This window comes from Hylobates moloch, unplaced genomic scaffold, assembly GCF_009828535.3.
Source record: "Hylobates moloch isolate HMO894 unplaced genomic scaffold, HMol_V3 SCAFFOLD_1, whole genome shotgun sequence".
Taxonomy (NCBI): Eukaryota; Metazoa; Chordata; class Mammalia; order Primates; family Hylobatidae; genus Hylobates; species Hylobates moloch.
In genome coordinates this window covers 27707145-27731327 of record NW_026652276.1, presented here as the reverse complement: position 1 = coordinate 27731327, position 24183 = coordinate 27707145, and the positions used below count along the sequence as shown (strand labels likewise).

General features: G+C 33.7%; 1 protein-coding gene across 6 annotated transcripts in view; it reads left to right on the top strand.

Moving 5' to 3' along the window:
• Positions 1 to 24183, top strand: part of SPAG16 (sperm associated antigen 16) — a 1164736-nt gene that overhangs the window by 980268 nt on the left and 160285 nt on the right. Inside the window, exon 17 of one of the 6 annotated variants that reach the window (XM_058438723.1) lies at positions 362 to 432. The exons of the other annotated variants lie outside the window; for them this stretch is intronic. Coding sequence (XP_058294706.1) covers positions 362 to 426 — 65 coding nt within the window. The 3' untranslated portion in view covers positions 427 to 432. Of the gene's footprint in view, positions 1 to 361; positions 433 to 24183 lie in introns of those variants that run through there. 6 annotated transcript variants of the gene reach the window in all.

The following is a 24183-nucleotide window of genomic DNA, read 5'->3' as shown; positions in this document are numbered from 1 at the left end:
AGAATGCAATAATTTAAATATTTTAGAGCATAAAAATTAAGCTAATATTCAGTTTATTAAAAAACTATAATTTGGAAGATTAAAAACGAAAACAATAGTTCACAGCTTATTTTATATTTGTGGGTATCAGATACAAAAAAAGGTGACTTGATGCCACTAGAAAATATTTACAGTCAATGCAAACATGGGAGACAGCTTTGAATATGTTGTAGAATACATGTTAATAAAAATGTGTAATATACACAAACTTCTGGTCTTCTGCAGTTTGTATAGCATTATGAAATTAATGAAAATATATTATTTTCATAACAAGTGTCAGCAAAATGCAGCACAGTAATGTTAAACTATTCTATTTTTGCAGATTCAACCTCATATTCAGTTTTCTCTTACACTCCAGCATTATATATGATGAATGTGAAAAAATAAACAGGCAAACACCTAATACATTACAGCAGATGGAGAAAAAATAGCTAAATCAGAATGATTTCCCTAAATTTTCAGTATGTGAAGCAAAGAAAATAAAAGTTTAATATTCAGCCTCCTCATTTTAATTATTTCACAACAGTGAACCCACAGTGATCAGGGTATTCTGTGTATTAAATTATATTGTTTAGCATTATTGTTACCTGATTCTAGATAATATTTCTATCAGCTAACTGATTTCTACATTAACCAAAATGTATAGCTAATAGGCCAATAAACATGACAAGGGAAAAGAGGACTTTCTAACCCTTTGTGAGTCCACAAAAATACTCATTTCTGGAGAAAACAAAGAATACATTGACTTCACAATCAATCAAGTAATGTCAATGTTAGCTGCAGCTCTGACTGTGCACAAATTCTTTTTGTAACAAGGTGACACATAAATAAATATCCCGTCAGTGATATTAAATATTTATTACATTAAACTTTTAAGTATTGAAAACAACTTTTAATCTCAGGAAGAAATATTATGATATTTTAAAATTAGTTCATAAATAATTGGATATTTATAAATACAGTAGGTTGCTTTCAGAGTTTGCTCTCAGCAGGGAATTAAAACGCAGCTCTATGCACATGCTGGTGCAGAAGAGATGAAATGCAAAATCAAGATCTCTCCAGAGGACGCCAGTGTTCTTGGACTATTTCCAAAAGGAGGCACAAAGTACAGGCTAGTTCTAATTTGGTGTCTGATAGCCAAGAGAGAAGGCCATTGTTGTGGAGGTGATGAATGGGGAGACAATGAGGAGGAGTCATTACAGAAATAGCAAGCAGTTGTTGCAGTTGCTTGAGTTAAATTTTACAAAGAATATTTTGAAAACAAGATGGGCCAAACAGAACCAAACCATCTCTCTATCTTGGGTCTCAATGCTGTTGGGGAATAGAGAGTTATTGAGAAACCATATCCATCCCAAAGATCTTAAATTGGAAGCATATTCAAGGGGTTATAATGCCTTCTTTGGTTGATAAGTTCTAACCTACTTCAGCCTATTACAATCTCAGATGTTGTCTGTAATAATGCTTGGTGTCCTGTGTCGTTGGATCCAGACATCATTGGAATAACAAACCATGTCCCAGAACAGTGCTTAATGGAAACAACTAAGTGAGTCTAGGATTAGGTCAGGGTTTGGTATTATCTATGCTATTTATTGACAAAAATATTTCAAATGCAATCTAGCCTGGAATAGAAAGGTAGACAAGTCAATCTAGAATAGAGATAAAAATTATTCAAATTAATTTTACAAGTGGATGTTTTAAATGCAAGTCTATTATGACATGTTTTCTAGACTCTTTAAAGAACTATATTAGATATGAAGTAGTATTATTTATTCGACTTCAGAGTGAACTGAGACAACCCATGATTTAGAAATGAGGCAAAAATTGTCTCAAATTAGAATAGACTACAGTTAAATAAATAATACTTACAAGTTTATAAGTATTATATAACGATACTCATGCATATAATAAATCATGGTATTTCTCCATTTACAATTTTGAACTTTCTATTTTCCTATGAAAATAAAGAAAAATACATCATCTATGCTAGAGGGCTTCATGTAGCCAAGTGGCGTTACTCCAGCATTGAGCCCCCAGAAGAAGAAAAGACGTGATAGGATAAGGAAAGAGCACAAAGAAACTTCCAGTAAACTGCACATACTTTTGTCCTTCAAGAGGCGTTACATTTTCCTTAAATTCATTGCCCGTTTTCCTTGGGGAGCATTGTCTGTTTTCTTTAAGAGAATGTGGGGATATATTTATGTATTGTAACTGCTAAATTAATGGTTAAAAATTCAATGCGATTTTTACTTCTTTCAAAGAATGAGATTAAAATTTTAAATGGTTTCTTTTATTAAAAAGAGACTATATGAAGTTTTATCCAAATACTTTTTCTATGTGTTTAGTTATTTTTTTTTATTTTTTATTTTTTATTTTTTTTGAGACGGAGTCTTGCTCTTTCGCCCAGGCTGGAGTGTAGTGGCGCAATCTCGGCTCACTGCAAGCTCCTCCTCCCGGGTTCACGCCATTCTCCTGCCTCAGCCTCTCCGAGTAGCTGGGACTACAGGCGCCCGCCACCACGCCCGGCTAATTTTTTGTATTTTTTAGTAGAGACGGGGTTTCACCGTGGTCTCGATCTCCTGACCTTGTGATCCACCCGCCTCGGCCTCCCAAAGTGCTGGGATTACAAGCGTGAGCCACCGCGCCCGGCCTGTGTTTAGTTATTGTATAACCACTAAACATATTATATAATTTGTTTTTATGCAATAGTAGTAGATATGTTTTTAAAAGTTTAACTAATATATTTTTAAGATGAGTAGAACGAACATTTAATATCATTTAAAACTGATATTAGAATATACTACCCTGCACTAACAGCTATTTTTGTTACATAAATCTTTAAATACACTTTCTTATTCTTGCAGTCATAGTTAAGGAAGAAGTTGTAGAAAAAAAGTAAACATATGGTAGATGCTATTTATTCTTTTTTCTGGTAATATGAAAAGTCAAATTTAGAATTTCAAGCTAGAAATATCTCAGAGAGTACAGTATCTTTTACCTTAAATATATTCTAAATTGGTATGAATATTTCAGTATTTCATCCAAACTTGTCATAAAATTCACTTTGTTATTTTCATTTTCTTATTTAATATTCTCTTCTGATAACTGCAACATTCGTGGTGAATGTGATTCAGTTTTCAGTGGCTGTGAAAAGTCCAGTTAGTCATAGAATTGGTAGCTATGGAAGAACTCCAGAGAATATTTCAGATTCTTATAGTGTATTGAGAAATATTAATCAGCGCATTCAAATATTAACTAAATTACTGCTCACCTCTGACTGTGAAGGAATCGGGGGGGGGTGGTTCAGATTGTATTGCATTTACTCAATTTATTCTAAAAGTGCCAAATGCATATTTGGACAGTAGTTCATTTTAAATTTCTTTAAATATCTCTAGTGCCATATATAATAACAAATGAATTATAATGTATATTCAATGACTATATTTAGTGTCATCCTGCTTTTCCTTCTTTGGAATTTTATTAGATCACCTTACATAAAAACATCATCAAATTCTGATGTGGTATGATTTTCTCTGTTGAATAAATATTTCAAAAAAGCCAGGTGCATTAGTTAAGAGGAGCATTAAAAAACAACCCAAATGTCAATCCAAGGTAGTATGGATAAATAAAATGTAACATATCTATGCAATGCATCCAATGATGGAAATGAATGAGCACACAGCAAAATAAAATGTGGAGCGAAAGAAGTAAAACAAAAGAATACATATCCTATGATTCTTTTATATAAAGGGTTCAAAATCAGGCAAAACTGTTTTATATCATTTAGAAGTACATACTATAAAGAGCTTCACAGCAAGTCAAAAAAAAGGGAGGGGGCCATAAATGTTAGCATAGAGGTTGCCTCCAGGAGGGAGAAGAGCTGTTGGAAATTGAAAGTGGCACAAGATGGGTATTTTCTGGGGTGCTGGCAATAGTCTCTTTCTTGACCTGAGGGTAGTTACATAGGTGTTTGCTTTACAATAATACATTAATCTCTGTAGTCTTCTGTATATGTGCCCTAATTCTCAGTAAAAATAGATGATGATGATGATGATGATGATGATAATGATGATGATAGAATAGATGGATGGATGGATACATAGATGTAAAAGGAAAGGGAATAATTAAAACCAAGAAAACTAGGATATTTGATCGATTGCTGTCTATTTCAACCAAGAGGTACAGTTGGACTGCCATAGAAAGTACTTCATAAAGGGTCATGGTACATACTTTGGAAAGAAGTCTAAGACAGGGACTAAAAAGTTGGGTCCAGAATCCAGATCTATACTTTGACACATTCTGTGTATATCATGGAAATGATCACTTCAATTCTTTGTGCCTCAGGGTTCTTATCTGCCCACTGAGGTAATAACCATTTATAGAAAAGTCTGTGATAATTTCAATGAGATTATACAAATTATTTGGATAATAATCTTTCATCTGCATCTTTCTCACTCCCAAATCCTCCAATCCTGTATGTGAGGATGTAAAAAAAATTATGAGGTGTAATTAAAAGTAAGTATCATCTACGTTTACATATTTAATGTATGCAGTTTTTTGTTCAACAAACTTTTGTGTTTTTTTTTTCATTATTTTGAGTTCAGCGGTACATGTGCAGCACGTACAGGTTTGTTACATGGGTAAACATGTGGCTTGCTGCACAGATCATCCCATCACCTAGATATTAAGCCCAGCATCCATTAACTATTCTTCCTGTTGCTCTCCCCCCTCCCACCCACCACCTTTCAATAGGCCCCAGTATGTGTTGTTTCCCCCACCATGTGTCCATGTGTTCTCATTATTGAGCTCCCACTTATAAGTGAGAAGATGTAGTATTTGGTTTTCTGCTTCTGCATTAGCTTACTGAGGATAATGGCTTCCAGCTACATCCATGTCCCTCCAAAGGACATGATCTCATTTCTTTTTAATGCTGCATAGTATTCCATGGTGTATATGTACCACATTTTCTTTATCCAATCTATCATTGATGGGCATTTAGGTTGATTCCATGTCTTTGCTATTGTGCATAGTGCTGCAATGAACATAGGAGTGCATGTATCTTTGTGATAGAATTATTTATATTCATTTGGGTGTATACTCAGTAATGGGATTGCTGGGTCAGATGCTATTTCTGGTTCTAGGTCTTTGAGGAATCACCACAATGTCTTCCACAATGGTTGAACTAATTGACACTTCCACTAACAGTGTAGAAGAATCCCTTTTTCTCCACAACCTCACCAGCATCTGTTGATTTTTTGACTTTTTAATAATAGCCATTCTGACTGCTGTGAGATCATATATCATTGTAGTTTTCATTTGCATTTCTCTAATGATCAGTGATGTTGAGCTTTTTTTCATGTGTTTGTTGGATGCATGTATGCCTTCTGTGAAGTGCCTGTTTATGTCCTTTGCCCACTTTTGAATGGGGTTGTTTGTTTTTTTCTTGTAAATTTTCAACAAACTTTTGTTGAGCAAAACACTGTGGTCACGAATAAGGAAAAGGGTTTTATTATTTTTATGTTGCATACACACATAGTCACACATGTTCACATGCACACATGTACATGTACCACACACACACATACAGAGGCAATTTTTTATCTCTTAATTCCCTTTTATGAATTGGTATCTCTAAACATGATAAGGGAAGAAAAGTATCAACTAATGATTATGCACCACTTTTCAGAAATATTGAGGTCATAGTCTGGAATATTATGAAAGATTCTTTCAAATTATGACCCTCTTGAAAATAATTTGGAAATAAATTGATTTTGCATTTAAGTGCCACAGATGGATTAATAAGTTAATGTATACCTAGACTTTGTGATATTTATAAAAAGATTGTAACTGAATGTTTGTGTAGTACTGATTTGATTTTGGATACCTTTAATTAATAGCAACCTAAGTCCAACAGCGCATTTGGCAAAAGCAAATTTATACAACTGAAATAAAATGTAAGTTGATTTTATTAAATGAAAGTCCAAACTTAATATGAGTCCATTGAGTCCAAACTCAATGATTTAAACATATTTTCTCCAATAAATAATGCCCCATAGCTTTCTTAAATTAATATTTACTCCTGAAATAAATATTATACCGTATTTATTGGTGCAATATTTAATAGAAGGTAAAGAATTTAATGTGCATTTTCTTCCTCAAATAAATAAATATTGAACTTAACTTGTCCTTTGCGCATTGAGATGTTTTCCTCTAAACACCTACAACTTTAAAGACACCTCCTGGAGCCCTGCATAGAATGATATAATAGCTACATATTGAGAAGAATTTTGAAAAGTGTCTCTGACACCCTCTTTATTCCATTGAAGAACTTACCACTGGTGGGACAGAAGAATTGTCTGTGGTCACAAAGGTTTTTTTTTTTTTTTAATTACTAAAAATTTACTTTTTTCATCTTCATGCCCATTGGCAAAGTAATACCAAATTGCAAGGTTTAAACTATGTAGGTTTTGTTTAATTTTTTTATAGTAACAACATTTATTTCCAATAATGCAATTAAATTATTTGTTGTCTTTAGGTATTATAGCTATGACAACAGTACAATATATACCCAACTCTATCATTTCATTCTACAACCAGTAGCACAATTAGAATTTTTGTCTATCTCTTAGCTTATTTATTTTGAACTAATTTTAAGGACACAGCAGTACAATGTGTAGAGTACAGTGTGGTGGGCATCAACGGTTATTCTGAGGAAGAAAATGGGCATTAAATTCTTACCTCCTATGAAAGAAACATAGTAGGGGTGTAAATATATTTATTTCATTCATAACTTCGATAACTAGGGCCTACCCATCTGCCAGACTATATTATTGTGTAAATAGTTCCCATCTGAGCTAGGTGTCCTGCTAGCTCAGATCAATTAGTACTTGTAATTGAAGCTCAATAATAAATGCTGCTACATCTAGTGAGCATTTAATTCCTGTGTGCCAGGCATAGCTATAGATACAGTTTAAGCTGCTCAAGTTTAACACAGTGAAAATGATAAGAGCATAGGTGCTTATAAAGAATTACTATTACAAGGAAACTGGGTATGAATACAGTTTTTAAGGATATAATTTTGGGCCAGGCTTGGTGGCTCATGCCACACTCTCAACACTTTGGGAGGCCTAGGCGGGTGGATCATCTGAGGTCAGGAGTTCGAGACCAACCTGGCCAACATAGCGAAACCTCATCTCTACTAAAAATACAAAAATTAGGCGGGCGTAGGGGCGGGCACCTGTAATCCCAGCTACTCAGGAGGCTGAGACATGAGAATAGCTTGAACCTGGGAGGCGGAGGTTATAGTGAGCCGAGATCGCACCATTGCACTGCATCCTGGGCGACAGAGTGAGACTCCGTCTCAAAAAAAAAAAAAAAAAGATACAATTTTGAATTCACTTCATATATCTAATTTCCCAGCATTTATTATGATTCACCAAATAAGGTAGCAATCATATATAGGGATTTTTAGATCATGAGGTTTTTAGGTGTCTTCTGGATTCAGATGAGTTCCTTGAAATCATCTTGCAACCTGAAAGTGACTGCGATATAAGAAATAACCACAAGGCTATGGCAAAGCTAAGAGTGACAGAGTTTATCCAATTTTCCTTAGGAAAACTGCATGATGTCTATTTTGAATCCTCCACCTGGCATTACTCATTTTATTTATGGAACGCATTCTCCCCAGAGTGACATCTTCTTTCCATATCCATAATGTATAATTCTGATCCTTAGACCTCATCATGAAAGGACAGGTGGAATATTATTTTAAGCACCAGGATATTTTTTAGTAAATATCATATGTAGAGTATTGACCCTTTCAGGGACAGCAATAACATAGCAAAAGGAAAGCACAATTTTATCTCTTGTGCAATCATATTGTTATTCTCTTTATTCTCTGGATTTAGGGTCTGTTCCTATAATAGGTAACACTTCTAAAGATAAAGAAAGCACTTAAGAGAATTTTGAGATGTGTTCCACAAGGGGCCTGGACCACATTTTGAGTTAATAGCATTTGATGAACTGACCATAAAACATTAAAAAAAAACACAGATCTTAATTCATTAATTGCTGTTAGCATTTTATTCATAAGATAATTACCATACATGTAATCATTAATGATCTACGCTCATGGAGAATGTCTTTACAGGATGATATTTCTGAGATGTTTTAAGACTCCTACATTACTGAATTTGTAAAGGGAACTGTGATTTTGTTTCAAAAATTTAATAAGTTAAATGATTAACACATATAGTCCTCCAAGAAAAAAGGAAAAGGCAAATTATAGTCATCTCTTTCATTACTGTGAAATGTGGTAATAATTTAGAGACCAATATTTTGTTGATTCAATTTTTGTCATTTGCTAAATTAAACAATAATATGTATAACATAATTCCAGTTATGAGTTTACTCTTGGGAGTAACTCTATCTTTACTTCATCTAATTTCCTCTCTAAAAAGTCATCCAGATGTGAAAGTATATACACAAGGTAAAATATATAGTATATTATAGTGTAAAAGTATGATTTTTAAAGAACTTGGAAAAAGAAAGAAGTTCAATGAGACTCACATTGGGTTCTATAGATGCAGATTAAAACTAACAGTTACAGTAGTTTTAATTCCTATGTTTCATGTATAGAAACCATGCTATCATTCTTCTAAATCTGTAAGCTTTTTTGCTATAGATTTAGGATTTAGAGCATTATATCTAATTCTAAAACAAACATTTGAATTCTGAAGAAGTTCTTATGCTGCAGAAATTTATTTAAATTTAGACTGTCATTAGCATCAAGAATATTTCTTATTCCATTAACAACTTTTAGTTAATCATACAATTTGCTTTTATTTCAGAAAATGCCATGTATCTTTATAGACTAGGAACTCAGATATATTATTTCCAGCTTTCTTGATGTTATCTCAAATTGAAGTTGCCAATCTTATGACTGCACAATCTGAATACATACGATGAGATATTTTATGCCTTGTTTTCCATCTGCTTGAGTTAGCACCCTTTCACCATTGTTCATTTCATACTACCCAATTTCCAAGTAATTTGTCTCTCTAATCTTGTCAGCCCCTTGAAATGAAGGTGCACTTTATTCAGGGGTTATTTCCAGCTTTCTTGATGTTACCTCAGATTGAAGTTGCCAATCTTATGACTGCACAATCTGAATACATATGATGAGATATTGTATGCCTTGTTTTCCATCTGCTTGAGTTAGCACCCTTTCACCATTGTTCATTTCATACTACCCAATTTCCATGTAATTTGTCTCTCTAATCTTGTCAGCCCCTTGAAATCCCGCTTTATTCGGGGATTATTTTCATGCCCAAGATCATTTTGTGAATTATTTTATATCATTATAAATAATCCTACTGTTACCTTTTCAATACAAGAATTTGATTTCCCAGCATTAATGGGTTCATTCAATAGTAGTGCCAAGTTCATACAGCAAAACTGTAATTGCATTTTAATCAGAAAATAGTAATATATGCTGAAGATACTTTGTTAAATTAACATTATTGCTGTGATTAACAAAACACACTGTTAAGTGAATATTGCATAAATTAAATTACATACTAGATCACTTACATAGTTTAGGATTTCATGTGCTATCTAGTTACCTCTTCCCACAAAATCTACATCCTTATCTGTTTTACTTATAAAAATGTAATTCTGGAAGGTCATAAACATAGCTACTTAAATGATTCCTTTGCTTAATAGAAACATCTTTCTTCACTACAACAAGCTTATCTGCACTACGTTTTTTAGGAATAAAGGATATGTGATATGTATTATTTGAAAACTTGCATTCAATTGCCACACATGGCTGTTCACCATAAAACTCCTATTTGAAATCTAACTTTGAGGTCTTCTTTGAGGATACTAGAGTTATGGTTCTGAATTAGTTACTTGCAGAAATGCTATCTATTAATTTAAATTTTGTTTTAAAAAACTCATAACATTTAATTTTTTTTTTTTTTTGAGACAAGGATTCACTCTGTTGCCCAGGCTGGAGTGCAATGGCACAATCAGAGCATACTGCAGCCCCAAACTTGTGGCCTCAAATAATTCTCCTCCTTTAGCCTCCAGAATAGCTAGGACTACAGGCAAGCACCACCATGCCTGGCTAAATTTTTTTGAATGTTGTAGAAACGGAGTGCCACTATGTTGCCCAGGCTGGTCACAAATTCCCATCCTCAAGCAATCCTCCCAAAGTGCTAGGATTACTAGCATGAGCCACTGTACCCAGTCTTAATCATTTTTAGTGCACAGTTTAGTGGTATGTATTATAGTCATATTGTTGTACCACAGATCTCTAGAACTTTTTCATTTTGCAAAACTGAAGCTCTATACCCATTAAACAATAAATCTTCATTTTCAAAATGAGATAGCTTCTCTAGATTTAGTAAAGCTCTCTTCCTTTTCATTATTTTGCTTTTCTGTAAAAGGGGAATTCAAATTTATTTTGAGGAAACAAATGTAAACACTCATCTTAAAGTATGTATATTAAGACTATTTTAATAATCAGAGCAAACTTTCATTTATTTAGCTATTTTCAGTTTGCAGCCTACCATGCCAAACATTACTTTATTGCTGCTTCCTGCACCTGCAGTCCCTTTGACAAGGATGGAGCACTGTCAGAGCTGCACTGGAGCTGGAGACAGGGATAGAGGACACTCAGGATGACAGCATCCACCCAGAATCCTGGAGAGGAAAGTTGCTATTGTTGAAAACATAATGGATCTGGTTGTTACTAAAGTACCTGAAGTCAGCTGCATAAATTGGGAAGCATATGCACGTTTCTGCTTCACTGTGGCAATTTAAAACAATATAAATTTCATAAAATTCTCATTGAAAAAAAATGACCAAAAAAAGCCCTAAAAATAGTAGGAAATGTTACCCGTCATTACATCCTCCACCATCAAGGCCAAGTAGTCAGTACCCACAGCAGATAAGCACTGTGTGCCTATGTGAGGTGGTCATTAAAGAACGATGAGGAAAGGACCACAGAAATCAACTGGTGTCTTCCCAATGTCCTGTGGTCGCTGAGGAACACACCTGGGGCTAATGTCCATGTCCTTCCCCTATACCTCAATGCTCTTTCCACCTTGCCCTGGTGGAAAGTCTTGTCCATACCACCTCTAATCCAGCATTGTCAAAGCAGCACAAAACTGTCTTCAGAAGACTGAATGATTGTTTCTGCATTCCTTCATATTAATTCCAGGAAAAGAATTCCAAAGTCAAATAATTCAAATGCCAAGTGTGTTTTTTTTTTTTAATTGTTTTTAGTCACTTTCTCTTAGGAATGTAAACTCTTTGAGGGCAGGGTCTATGCCCTTTCATCATTGTGTTCATCAGGCTTTATCACTGTCTAGCATATGGTGGATGGATAAACAACCATCTCTGTAAAGATATCTGATTTATATTCCGACTACACAAGCTCCTTTTCTAGTATACACAGCCACCAAAATAATGCTTAAAACATGTGTCTCAGAATGAAAATCAAGCTAGAAGTCTTAAAGCAAGAAAGATGTTTTCCTTGTTTGTTCTTCTATAAGTTCTCTAAAGATTCATAAAATTTGGCTATACAATCTACCTCAGATAACGGCTTCTAGATGCTGTTTAGAAATTGGCCCATTATGCCAGATAAAAATCGTCTAAGATTATAATGAAAATCAGTCATCATAAAAAATGTATAATAAAGATCTAGAATTTATAAAAATTCTACTAAGCATTTATTTTATGTGAAAGAAAAATACATCCACAGTACATACATAATTAAACGTAAATGTATGCTGAAAAAGTTCATAATCGTGAAAAATACATATCTTGATGGACTACTTTTATTTGGCAACCTTTCCCTTCCAATATCTGTCTTAATATTAGAGTAGATGAGAAATTATATCTACAGTCTCAACTCATTTTATGAAATATAAGTAACAGTAGGTATAGATAATTTATTTTCCCTCAGCTGTACATAAAGATGGATAATTACATCTTTCTAAAAAAAATGAAGCTGACCGGGCGCGGTGGCTCACGCCTGTAATCCTAGCACTTTGGGAGGCCAAGGTGGGTGGAGTGCTTGAACTCAGGAGTTCGAAACCAGCCTGGGCAACACAGTGAAACCCTGTCTCTACTAAAAATACAAAAAAATTAGCCGGGTGTGGCGACGTGCGCCTGTAGTTCCCAGTTATTCGGAAAGCTGAGGCAGGAGAATTGCTTGAACCTGAGAGGTGGAGCTTGCAGTGAGCCGAGATCACGCCACTGCACTCCAGCCTGGGCGACAGAGCAAGACTCTGTCGCGAAAAAAAAAAAAAAAAAGAAGAAGCCATTAGGTCCCTTCTAACCTTTAACTTTACCTTTGCAGACTGTAATGTTGTCAGCTAGTCCAACATAGTTATGCACTATTATTTGAAGGTGCTCATCCATTTTCCCAGCATCTTTTGTGTTGTCATAACCCTTACATGCAGTATTAGTAAATATGGCTTTATTGTTTGACAACATAAATTCCTTAGTGACGTTTTCAAAAGAATAAGAGTTTTTAATTATTTAGTTAAATAGAAATAAATTGATGATGGGAAATGTCTGTATTCTATGTTTAATTTTTCTATCAATCTAAAACTGCTCTAAGAAATAGAATTCATTAATTAAAGTAACGATGTAGGAAAAGTTTAAAATAATTTACTGTTTACTTAAACTGCAATAGCAAAGGCAGGAGAGTAACTTAACAACCTTGCAGTTAATTATTTTACAGGGTATGTTACCTGTCTTTCATCTTCCATGAGTATAAGACAAGGAAGCAGACTTAAACTCTCATAAGAGAAATGTAAGTTGTATAAAAAAAAAAATTCTGATGGTCAGTCTGCTAATAGTATTGAAACTTCTGGATTTCATATCCTGGATGCAGGTAATTAAATTGTCTGGTATAGCTTAAGATTCTCTTGCCTAGAAAGAAGAAGATAAATTAGTCAGCACTTGGAAAACTGATCCAACTTCTTGTTACTGTAATTCTATATTTCTCATACTGGTTTGCTCAGCCCATTAGAACAGGGGCATCATGAAATTAAGGTCACAGGTCTAATTCTTATTTCAACCTGTTAGCTTCCCTTTCTTCTGAGGGACTTTACTCCAAACATCAGCCAATCATCTTATAACTTTCATCCCGTCACAAAACTCACAAGACAACATACATGGAGTGGTCAGGCACCTACTCATTCCCATAATTCTCTGGAACATACTTCAGTGTGGGCTGGACTATCAGTGTCACAAGAAGATACATGACAACGCAGAGATGGCCCAGTACAGTTTTTGCTTGTCAAAATCATAGAAAGACTATGGTAATCCTACAAATTCTGATTCACCCGTGTCAAAGAAAGGAAGGAAGCTTCAGAAGGTTGTTTTCTTTTCTCCTTCAGAGACTTACACCAAATTATTTTGAATTTGCATTTTTTCCAGTCTTTAATCCTTGACCAGTAAGAAGTCTCTCAACTCTAGTCACTGAATCTACCAAAATATTTTGTTTCAAAAACTAAGAAAAAATATTGCATTTTTCTGTATTTTTGAGTAGAAGAATCTTTTTAATCATTGGTTATAAAAAATGAAAGTACAACACTGAACAAGTTAATTTTACAAATAACAAAATAAATGCCCACTGTGTAAAAATAATGCAAAATTCATATTTCATAGTTACCATAATTTAAATACATAGGTCTCTTAGAGTCAAAAAGCTCACAAAATGTGTGATGACATTTTTCAGGACACATGTGGCATCTTCTAATCAGATGCTAAATGTGATCTATTAACTATCATTTGGGTAGCTGCAGCCCTACATCGATTGTTTTATCCTGTTGATAAAATAAAAATTTAGCTCAGGAATGACTCACTGATTAGTAAAACTGAATTCTCTTAAGCTTGGGATTTGGGAAAATCAATAATTGGAAAGATAAATGTTTTGGGTCATAATGAAAGCATGTATAATAAAATCCTCTATAAGATCCTGAGGCATCATCCAAATTTATAGAAGTGGTAACTAAGTGTTCAAAGACAGGATAGAGGAAAGAGCCTAGAAACCTGGTTCAATGTCTTGAAATATTTGTTTCTTTGGAGTGATAAATGAGTTTTAATCAAACTGACTGTAGAAATAGAACCAAAAGGAACATTACTGTAAGTGGTATCGATAATCAAGGAAGAAAAGCCTGGTATTAAGAACTCACCATCTTTTCAGTAGTCCCTTAAGATGAACCAACGATTTGAACAAAACAAACTTGATTATAATATACAAGCTTGCCTATATTTATTTATAAAATATTCTCAAAGTGTAGTTTAATTTTAATAAACCTCTCTCTCTGAGTCAGGGCTCATAAAACTTAACTATAGAACCTGGCCTAATTTTTTTTTGAGTCATATGTTAATGTAAATCATTAATCTCCTATATTGATGAGTATAGTATGAATTATCTTTTTATAATACCTTTGATATATAGATATTCACATAAAAGGTTATAATGTGTTCTAAAGAACTAATTTCTGCCTGTACATTATATGTTACTAATGTCTAGTTTAAGACTATATATCACTTCTTGTTTGGGAATTTATGTTTATATTTAAATGTCAATAATTACCTTCACTAGCTCACCAATTACATGCAATTAGTGATTACAGGCAAATAATTTCCTAAAAATTTGAATGAAATGATTTTTTAAATTGTGTTATGAAATATCAAACAATGTAGAGTTTGGATTGGCAAGAGTAAATAGAACAGAGCATCTCCTTCTACCCATAGCCCTTCTCTGACATCCTACAAATAGGAATGAAGGAGTTCCTCAGATCTGCACAGTCACCTTAGGGCCTGGGTCAGGTTTTACCCCAAAGGCACATATACGGCAGAAAGACAGGAAAGTATAATGTGATCACCAGTAATGTTCTAAAGTTCAAATTTAAAACTTTCACAGCCATTTATAAATTCTTTTATAAGTAATTTTAATCATAATGCATTGCAAATAACAAAAACTCCTACTGTAATAGCTTTCTTGGGAATCCACTCAATCAATTACATATGTATAGGAAATAAAGGAATGCCTTCAAATTATAAAAAATACTGAAAAATATTTAAATTGGATATATTTAAAATAATTACTTTTTTATATAGAATGCTGTAGATCAGAATCCATATGAAAATTGAAAACATGACCTATTATTTATCAGCTCCCAATGCAATTATAAATAGATTTAATTGGCACTGGGATTTAAGGCTTACTTACTAGTGTGTAACTAATTAGTAGAATTTTCATCTCACTCAGCATGTGACTTCTTCAACGATAAGCTTAAGTTCCGAAAAAAAATAAAGACTTAAAATGACTATGCACATGATTTTTAAATTACTCTCCATGTTTATGGAGTAATTGAGAAACAAACTAAGTTTCATAGTTTCTGAGGCCCTGACAGGAAGCCAAGTAAGGATTTAATATGATAAAAAACAAGCCCACAAAAAATCATACATTAAAATACTAGTAAGTTAAATAATTGCTATAAGTGAACTTCTATATTATTAAAACTTTTTGGAATGTAATTAAAATTAATTTTAGAGAATTTTTTAAAATAGTTATGTAAGAATCAATTTCTATTTTGAAAAGTGTATTATGACTACTAATGCTCCATTGGTTTAAATAAATAACACTGGAATTCCATATTTTATCATAATCATCTTTGTTACTAATATAGCTGATTATTATACTTTCATTAATGCCCTTTATTCAACATATATTTTTATTCTTTGTACACTCAACAAGACTTTGTTTAGAAATTTCTGTAGTCTTAACCTGCCTACCTCTTCTGAAATGTCTCCTTATTCTCTTTTTATCTCTAAGCTTTCTATTAAAAAGTATGTCTAACTCAATGCTTTCTTAACTACATTTCCAAACCTTTTACTATGCCAAGACATTCTTCAGATTTCCAGAACCATTGGTTGCTGTTCTTGTGTTCCAGTGTCCTTGAATTACTATTGTCTGAATCTGCATTCTATCTATAAATTATGCATGTTCTTCAAATAGCACCTATAAACTTCTACTTCTGAATGCTGTTCCATAATTGCCAAATTACTGCACAAGAATATTATTCTGACTATACAGCAGCACTCTGAAATCACGGATTTAGGATTTATATAGATTTATGTGGATGCTTTTAATATCCACGCTATTCCCAGCATATTTTTCCACCCTATATGCTGTAGTTCCGTGATTACCTGGCACTTCTCCACCATCTCTTTCCCCTAGTCCCCAATGATAATGCAATTGTCTTCCATTAAACTGCCTTCTGCACCACCTTTTGTAGGGCCTAAGTCCTGTATCGTAATGATACATTTTTATAATTTGAAAAATTAGATGTTTAAAAAGGGTATTAAAGAAAATATAAGTCATTGAGCATTTTTCTCTATACAATCAAAATAATTAATAATATATTGGCTGAATGCTTTAGAGAAAGACTTGGAAATAGTCTGAAACATTTTTTCTTTAAAGAAAACTATTTTGTATTTTAAAAGAACCTATTTTTCACACATAAAGGGGACAGACTTTTGTTTTATGTACTATACTAAACATACATTCTAGTGTGTACCTAAGGCAGTGTCTGACCATCTGCTGGTAAAATTTAAGGGCATTTCAGGTCAACTCAAGCAAATAATTTTCAGTTCTTCAAATTAGCTATTCCTGTCAATATTGTATTACATTTGACATTTGCACTGTTTTATTGGGTTAGAGCCCTAAGCAGAGGAATTTTTTAAAAATTTACCTGATATGTGTTCAAATATTCCCTAGTACACTTCAAAGGGCCTAAAACACACATTTTGAATGAATAAATAATCAAATGCATAAATTTGCACTGTGGAATTTACATGCACAGTTAAGCCATCAAATGTAAAGACAGATTTCTAGTATCCGCCCCCATTGTATGGGTATTTCAGCTTTTCCATACCTGGTAGTCATTTGGTATGCTTGGAAATTCCCAAGGATACAACTTATATTAACTGTTTCTAGGTCCTAAATTTTATTCTAGAAACCTCTAGGAAGCACTCTGTTGACAAACAAAAAAAAAAAAAAAAAAAAAAAATGAGAGGGAATTAGGAGATATATGTTGTCTTTCTACCTCTGCCTCTAACAGAGGGACTTTAGACAAATCCCTGGACTCCGTAGTTTACAAACTCACAAATTATGAGGACATTGTTTATCTCTTAGTGGCTATGGCAGATTATATTTTCCAAAGTTGGCAGTAACAATATTTCTCATCCAACCTTCTCTTCCACAATGTCACAATGACATCCCTCTCACTGAGAGGTGAAATCCGTGATCCCTCCCTTTGAATCCGGGTGGGCTTGGAACTCCCTTGTTACTAATAGAAGTGACAGAAGTAACATTGAGTAACTTCTGAAGGTTGATTAGGAAAAACCAAGTAATCAAGGCTTTGTATATGGAAACACGTGTGCTGGAACCCTGAGCTTTCTATAAGCCCTTGACTGTGCTGAGTCCACTGTGCTGCAAAGAAGCCCAAGCTAGATTCCAGAGAAAAACCAAGCAGAGCAGCCAGGCAGTCCTCAGCTTCCCCAGCCACTCACCATTGTAGCTTCAGCTAATCTCTGACTGCAGCCACAGGAGAGACTTTAAGTTAAAACCACCCAGCCAAGTCCTTTCTGAACTCCAGAGCTGCGGGGAATGTTAAATATAATAGAATACTTTTTGCTTTCAGCTGCTATATTTTGGAGATATTTGTAACGCAGTATACAGTATCATTCCTGAGGTAAAGAAAAATGATTCCATGCCACAAATTGCTTCTTTATTCTTTGAAAAAAAAAAGTAACCTTTCTAATTGACTACCTAAATGTTTTTGTCAGAGATATGTTAGTTAAGTGCCTTGAATTGTTTCAGAAAAACATGCTATAACAATAATTTTGTTTATCATATCATGAACTCATTAAAAATAAAATTTTTTTAGTTTAATTACACCAGGACACAACACTGCATCATAGGAGTAAACCACATGTAAATTGTAATTGAAAATGTAATTTCTGAGGGCCACAGGCTGGGCGTGTATAGTCTACTCTTTGTGGCTTTAATCCTAGCCTCCTTGAATCTTCATTAGTGAAATCTATAAAGAATTTAATCATGTATTTCATGTGTTAAGTGCGACTGAGATGATATATTCCATCATGAATATAACCAAAAGAATATCTTTTAGGATATTCTTTTATATCTTTTTTCCAAAAAAAAAAATCTTGAATAGATTCATCTGAAGTCTAATAGGTTTTGTCTTATATTCTGTTTTTACATACTGGATTAGTGTGGATATCTAGAATGTTAAGAGCCTCTCAAGGGACATAACTAATATTCATCAATGGATCCTTCACCTTTACTAAATATTGTCCCCATAGTAGATGGTCAGTAAATGTTTGCTGACTGAATAAAAGCCTACAAGAAACAGTGATTAATTAGAGTGTGACTTTAAAAGCTAATCATACAAAGTATGTAGTTATATTCTTTGGTTAAGAAGATAAAAGTTTATAGTTTGAGATGCTTCTTCTATGCCAAGGTCAACACACTCTCTGCAACCATAGATTTATAGCAAACATTGGACTAGGTATATGGGACGACAGGTACATTTTCATGAATCCGAGGTGAAATAAGAACAGCTGATGTGACAAAAAATCAACGAGATCCAGGCATGGTGGCTCATGCCTGTAATCCCAGCACTTGAGGTGGCCAAGGCAGGAGGATTGCTTGAGGTCAGAAGTTTGAGACCCAGCTTGGGCAACAGAGTGAGATCCTGTCTCTACAAAAAAAATAAGTTAGCAGGGCACAGTGGTATGCACCTATAATCCAAGCTACTCAGGATGCGGAAGCAGCAGGGTGGCTTGAGTCTAGGAGGTTGAGGCTGCAGTGTGCCATGATCACACTATTACACTCCAGCAGGGACAATGGCAAGTCCGTGTCTCAAAAGAAAAAAAAATCAACAAGAAATCATAGAAGTTAAATTTATAGTCATTAAAATTAAAAAACACAAAATAGAGTAATCTCTAGTTCAGATATAAAAGTATGTTAAGGAATTCATCCAGAACACAGAAAACAACATAAAGAAACACAAAAATATTAACAATATGCATCTAACAAGAGTGCTGGAATGAAGAGGTTAGAGGAAATTTTATTCACTCCAGAAGTATTTACTGAATACCTACAATGTGCTGGGCACTATTCTTTTATTATTATTATTATTGAGATGGAGTCTCGCTGTGTTGCCAGGCTGGAGTGCAATGGCACAATCTCAGCTCACTGCAACCTCCACTTCCCGGGTTCAGGAAATTCTTCCGCCTCAGCCTCCTGAGTAGCTGGGACTACAGGCGCGTGACACCACACCCAGCTAATTTTTGTATTTTTTAGTAGAGATGGAGTTTCACCATGTTGACCAGGTTGGTCTTGATCTCGTGACCTCCTGATCCACCTGCCTTGGCCTCCCAAAGTGTTGGGATTACAGGCGTGAGCCACCATGCCCGGCCGTGCTAGGCACTATTCTAAGCACTTGATTTTGCGATGAAAAAGCCAACAAAAAATCCTCCTGAGATTTTAATTTTATAAGATGGTGGAATAAGATAATAAACAAATGAACAAATAAGTATATAAAGGATAGAACAATTGACACTATGCAAAAATTAATGCATAATAAGAGAATAGCAAGTGACAAATAAAGTGATATTTGAGATAAGACGGTCAGGGAAGGACTCTCAGATGTAGTTAAATTTATAGAAAAACTGGAACGATCTGATGATATAAGTTTTGCAAATATCTGGGAGAAGACTGTTCTAAAAACCAGAACCACAGCAGATAAAAGTTTTAAGGCAAGAATAGTTTTGGCATACTTGAAAAACAAAAGACTAGGATGGCAGAGAAGGCATATTTAAGGAAATGATAGGTAAGTATTTTCAGAATTGAAGAAAACCATGAGCCCTCCCAGACTGATAGCACCCTCTGAAGGCAAAGAAATATAAATTTATACCCAAACGCACTATGTGGGACTGAAGAATGTGAAAAATAAGGAAGGAAATCCTCAAAGCTATCAGAGCTATCAGAAAAACTACCAGAAAATTCAGACAGATTGCCCACAATCAAGTACCAGATAAAGGCCAGTAAACAAGGTAGAGTTATTTTGAAAGTCATGATGGACAAACTAATCCAGATTTTTATGAACATAAAAATGCATTTTAAAATTCAAAAGTGAAGACAAAGTAAAGACATTTTTCAGCATAAAAGCTGACTGTTTACCACCCACAGATGTACACTAGAAGAAGGAGAAGGAAGAGGAGGGAAAGGAGAAGGAGGAAAGATAGGGATGGGGAGAAGAGGAAGGAAGAGGACGTGGGGAGGAGGGGAAATCAGAAATAACAGTGCTCACAGAAATGAATAACATGTCAACAAATTCAGTTAACTAGTAACTGCAAAAAAAACAAATTATATTTATATGAAAAGTAAACACGATTGACAATAACAAGATGGAAAGTAAAATCACACTGATTTGCATCACATTTAGCAGGAAAATAAAAATAATGGAAAAGCACGTAAACATTTAAAACTGTTTAGAGTGATACACATGGTGGATATAACAGTATTTCTAGTAGTAGTAAACAGTTTAGTTCAAAGATTTAAATTTTTAAAGTTATAAATATTGCTGATTTGGAGCCTCCTAAATACATAACATTTTGAGAAAAAGTAGATTTAAGTACTATATTAGTTAGAAGAAGACTAGCTATGTTACAGTAACAACTAAAACTCTAATCTCAGTGCTTTAGCCTGATGAAAGTTTATTTTTCACTCTGTCTGATGTGAAAGTTTATTTTTCACTCTGTCTGATGTACTTTCTGATGTGACTAGCTAGCTCTTCTTGGTAGCTTTCTTCCAACGATGACTCAACAATTCAGTTCAGCTGACGTTCACTTTGCAACTCAAACATTGTGAATTTTCTTCCAGCCATGAGGTTAGGAAAGCACAGAAAACTTGCTTTATTTCTTAAGTGCCTCAGACCAGCAATTATATATCAGTTTCACTCACATTCTCATTGACAAGAAGTATTCACATGGCCATAACCCAACTGCAAGAAAGTCTGTAAAGAGAGGAGCACTCATAGATATTTGATAAGCATTCTCTCTGCCACATTTATTGACAGTTATTTATTATTTCACATGAAAAAGTTACATATGTTTCTGAAAAATAAATCTCAAAGAAAGTTAAAAGTAACTAAATCTCTTCAATGTTTAAATAGAAATCATTCAGAGGGGAATATTATGGATTTTTGGATATAATTTTATGTTAAATATATTTTAAGTATTTACAAAGAATATAAGTTAGAAAAATGAATGAATTCACAAATTCTCTAATAATTATTCAGTTTCTTAAACTTAATCGTATTGAATAAAAGTTCAATATTTTAATATGTACAAAAGGAAGAAAACAAGTTAAAAGCTTTCTAATTGTTCTTAATTCAATAACCTTTTATAAAATAAAAAATAACTTAAATTTGCAATATAAAATAAAATTAAAGCTTCTTTAGAAACATATATAAATATATATTTCTATTTATATATTATATCTATATATAAAGAAATATAATTTATATGTATTTCTTTCTAAAGGAGCTTTGAGATATATATATATATATAGTCAAACTTTTAAGTTGAGAAAGGCAAAGCAGAGTTTAAACCAGAAGCACTTTTGTTACTTGTTTCTCTAAAATGAATTGTCTAATTCTCTCAGATTTTGATTATTTTGATGGTTTGTTCCACTTTATAATGTCGGAAAAATATGCTACATCATATTAAAAAAATAGAAATTTAGCTTCAAACTACCTTTGCCATTAAAAAGTCTTTTTTTTCTATCTAATATTCACATAAAGCACTATTGTTTTATTACAGCTAATGAATACAGTTAAATAGAAACATTTAAAGATTTCTTTTTCCCTTACCTGGGACATATTTTTAATGTATTTTCCTATGATAAGTTACAATGTGTATTGTAACATTATGAATAAATACAAGTTAGGGTTTGGGTGAATATGTTTTCACACACACACCTGCACACACACTTAAAATTTTACTCAGACTTTGGGACCTGAGTAAATCTAAGGCTACTGTGTTGCAGAAAGAAAAAAAAAAAGTCACTGAAAAGCTATGGAAGAAGTATGAGGTCAATTTCAAGAATTAAAAGTAATAATAATAGGCAAGAGATAAAGACTAGAAGAACTGAGGGTTTGCTTTTCCTCTCACATTTATTTCTGTGACACAAAAATGAACATTTCTTAAAAATCTTAAATAACCTTAATAACTGAGTACTAGTAATAAAAATTATTGATAACTGAGTACAGCTGGTAAAGATTATGACAAGTCTTGTGTGGTTATATTTCATGTGTTGATGCTCAATATATGTAAAATTTGATTTTAAAAATTATCAGTTAGCAAATTCATTTCATGTTTTGTGAGTAAGGATGCACATTACTGAATTTCATGGTTTTCTCATTTATGTATTTCAAGAACAATGTCACTGCATGGGGCTTCCTCTGTGTCCAAGAAATGTACTCCTATAAAGTGCTTGCTTGCTTTGATTCACTGCCTCAGACGTGTTCCACTATGTCTGTTTGCATCTGTTTTTTAGTTCAAGGTTAAATTATTCATACCCGAAATACAGCACAAATTGCTGAAAAGTAAGGTCTAAGTAGCCAAGGGGATGTTTATTTCTGTCTGCTGAAAATGTTAGACGTAAAACACTGATAAAGTAGTAGAATGCCTTTAGTTTACTGTTTCCTTTTAAATTCTGAGGAATTGCATCTGACTAATAATCTTAAATGAATTGATCTGATGCTTTGAATATTATTATTTTGCTTTTACATGGATGATTTTAAAAGATGACTACTCTGTAAGTAAAATTTTATTATGTCTGGTCATAAAAATATGCTCAGAGGAATGTATTTCCCATTTTATAGGCAAAGTCTATAAAAATAAAAAATGAAAATCTTTGAAATTTTGGGAACCACATTTGTTTCCCAAGGGCAGTATGGAATGATGGTATAAAGAACACTGGATTTGCTTTCAAACCCTGAGATGTTGACATTTTGTGAAATAGGAATATTCCTTTTTTTAATTTTATAGCTCTTCCTTTGTTTTTTATTTTAATTTTTTATTATTATACTTGAAGTTCTGGGGTACATGTGCAGAACATTCAGGTTTGTTGCATAGGTATACACGTGCCATGGTGGTTTGCTGCACCCATCAACCTGTCATCTACATTAGGTATTTCCCCTAATGCTATCCCTCCCCTAGCCCCCCACCCCCCAACAGGCCACAGTATGTGATGTTCACCTCCCTGTGTCCATGTGTTCTCATTGTTCAACTCCCACTTATAAGTGAGAACATGTGTTTTTTGGTTTTCTGTTCTTGTGTTAGTTTGCTGAGAATGATGGCTTCCAGCTTCATCCGTGTCCCTGCAAAGGACGTGAACTCATCCATTTTTATAGCTGCATAGTATTCCATGGTGTATATGTGCCATATTTTCTTAATCCAGTCTATCATTGATGGACATTTGGGTTGGTTCCAAATCTTTGCTATTGTGAACAGTGCCACAATAAACATAAGTGTGCATGTGTCTTTATAGTAGAATGATTTATAATCCTTTGGGCATATACCCAGTAATGAGATTGCTGGGTCAAATGGTATTTCTAAATTCTAGAACCTTGAGAAATTGCCACACTGTCTTCCACAATGGCTGAACTAATTTACACTCTGACCAACAGTGTAAAAGTGTTCCTATTTCTCCACATCCTCTCCAGCATCTGTTGTTTCCTGACTTTTTAATGATAGCCATTCTAAGTGGCATGAAATGATATCTCATTGTGGTTTGGATTTGCATTTCTCTAATGACCAGTGATGATGAGCTTTTTTTCATATGTTTGTTGGCTGCATAAATGTCTTTTTTTTGAGAAGGGTCTGTTCATATCCTTCACCCACTTTTTGATGGAGTTGTTTATTTTTTTCTTATAAGTTTGTTAAAGTTCTTTGTTGATTCTGGATATTAGCCCTTTGTCCGACGGGTAGATTGCAAAAATTTTCTCCCATTCTGTAGGT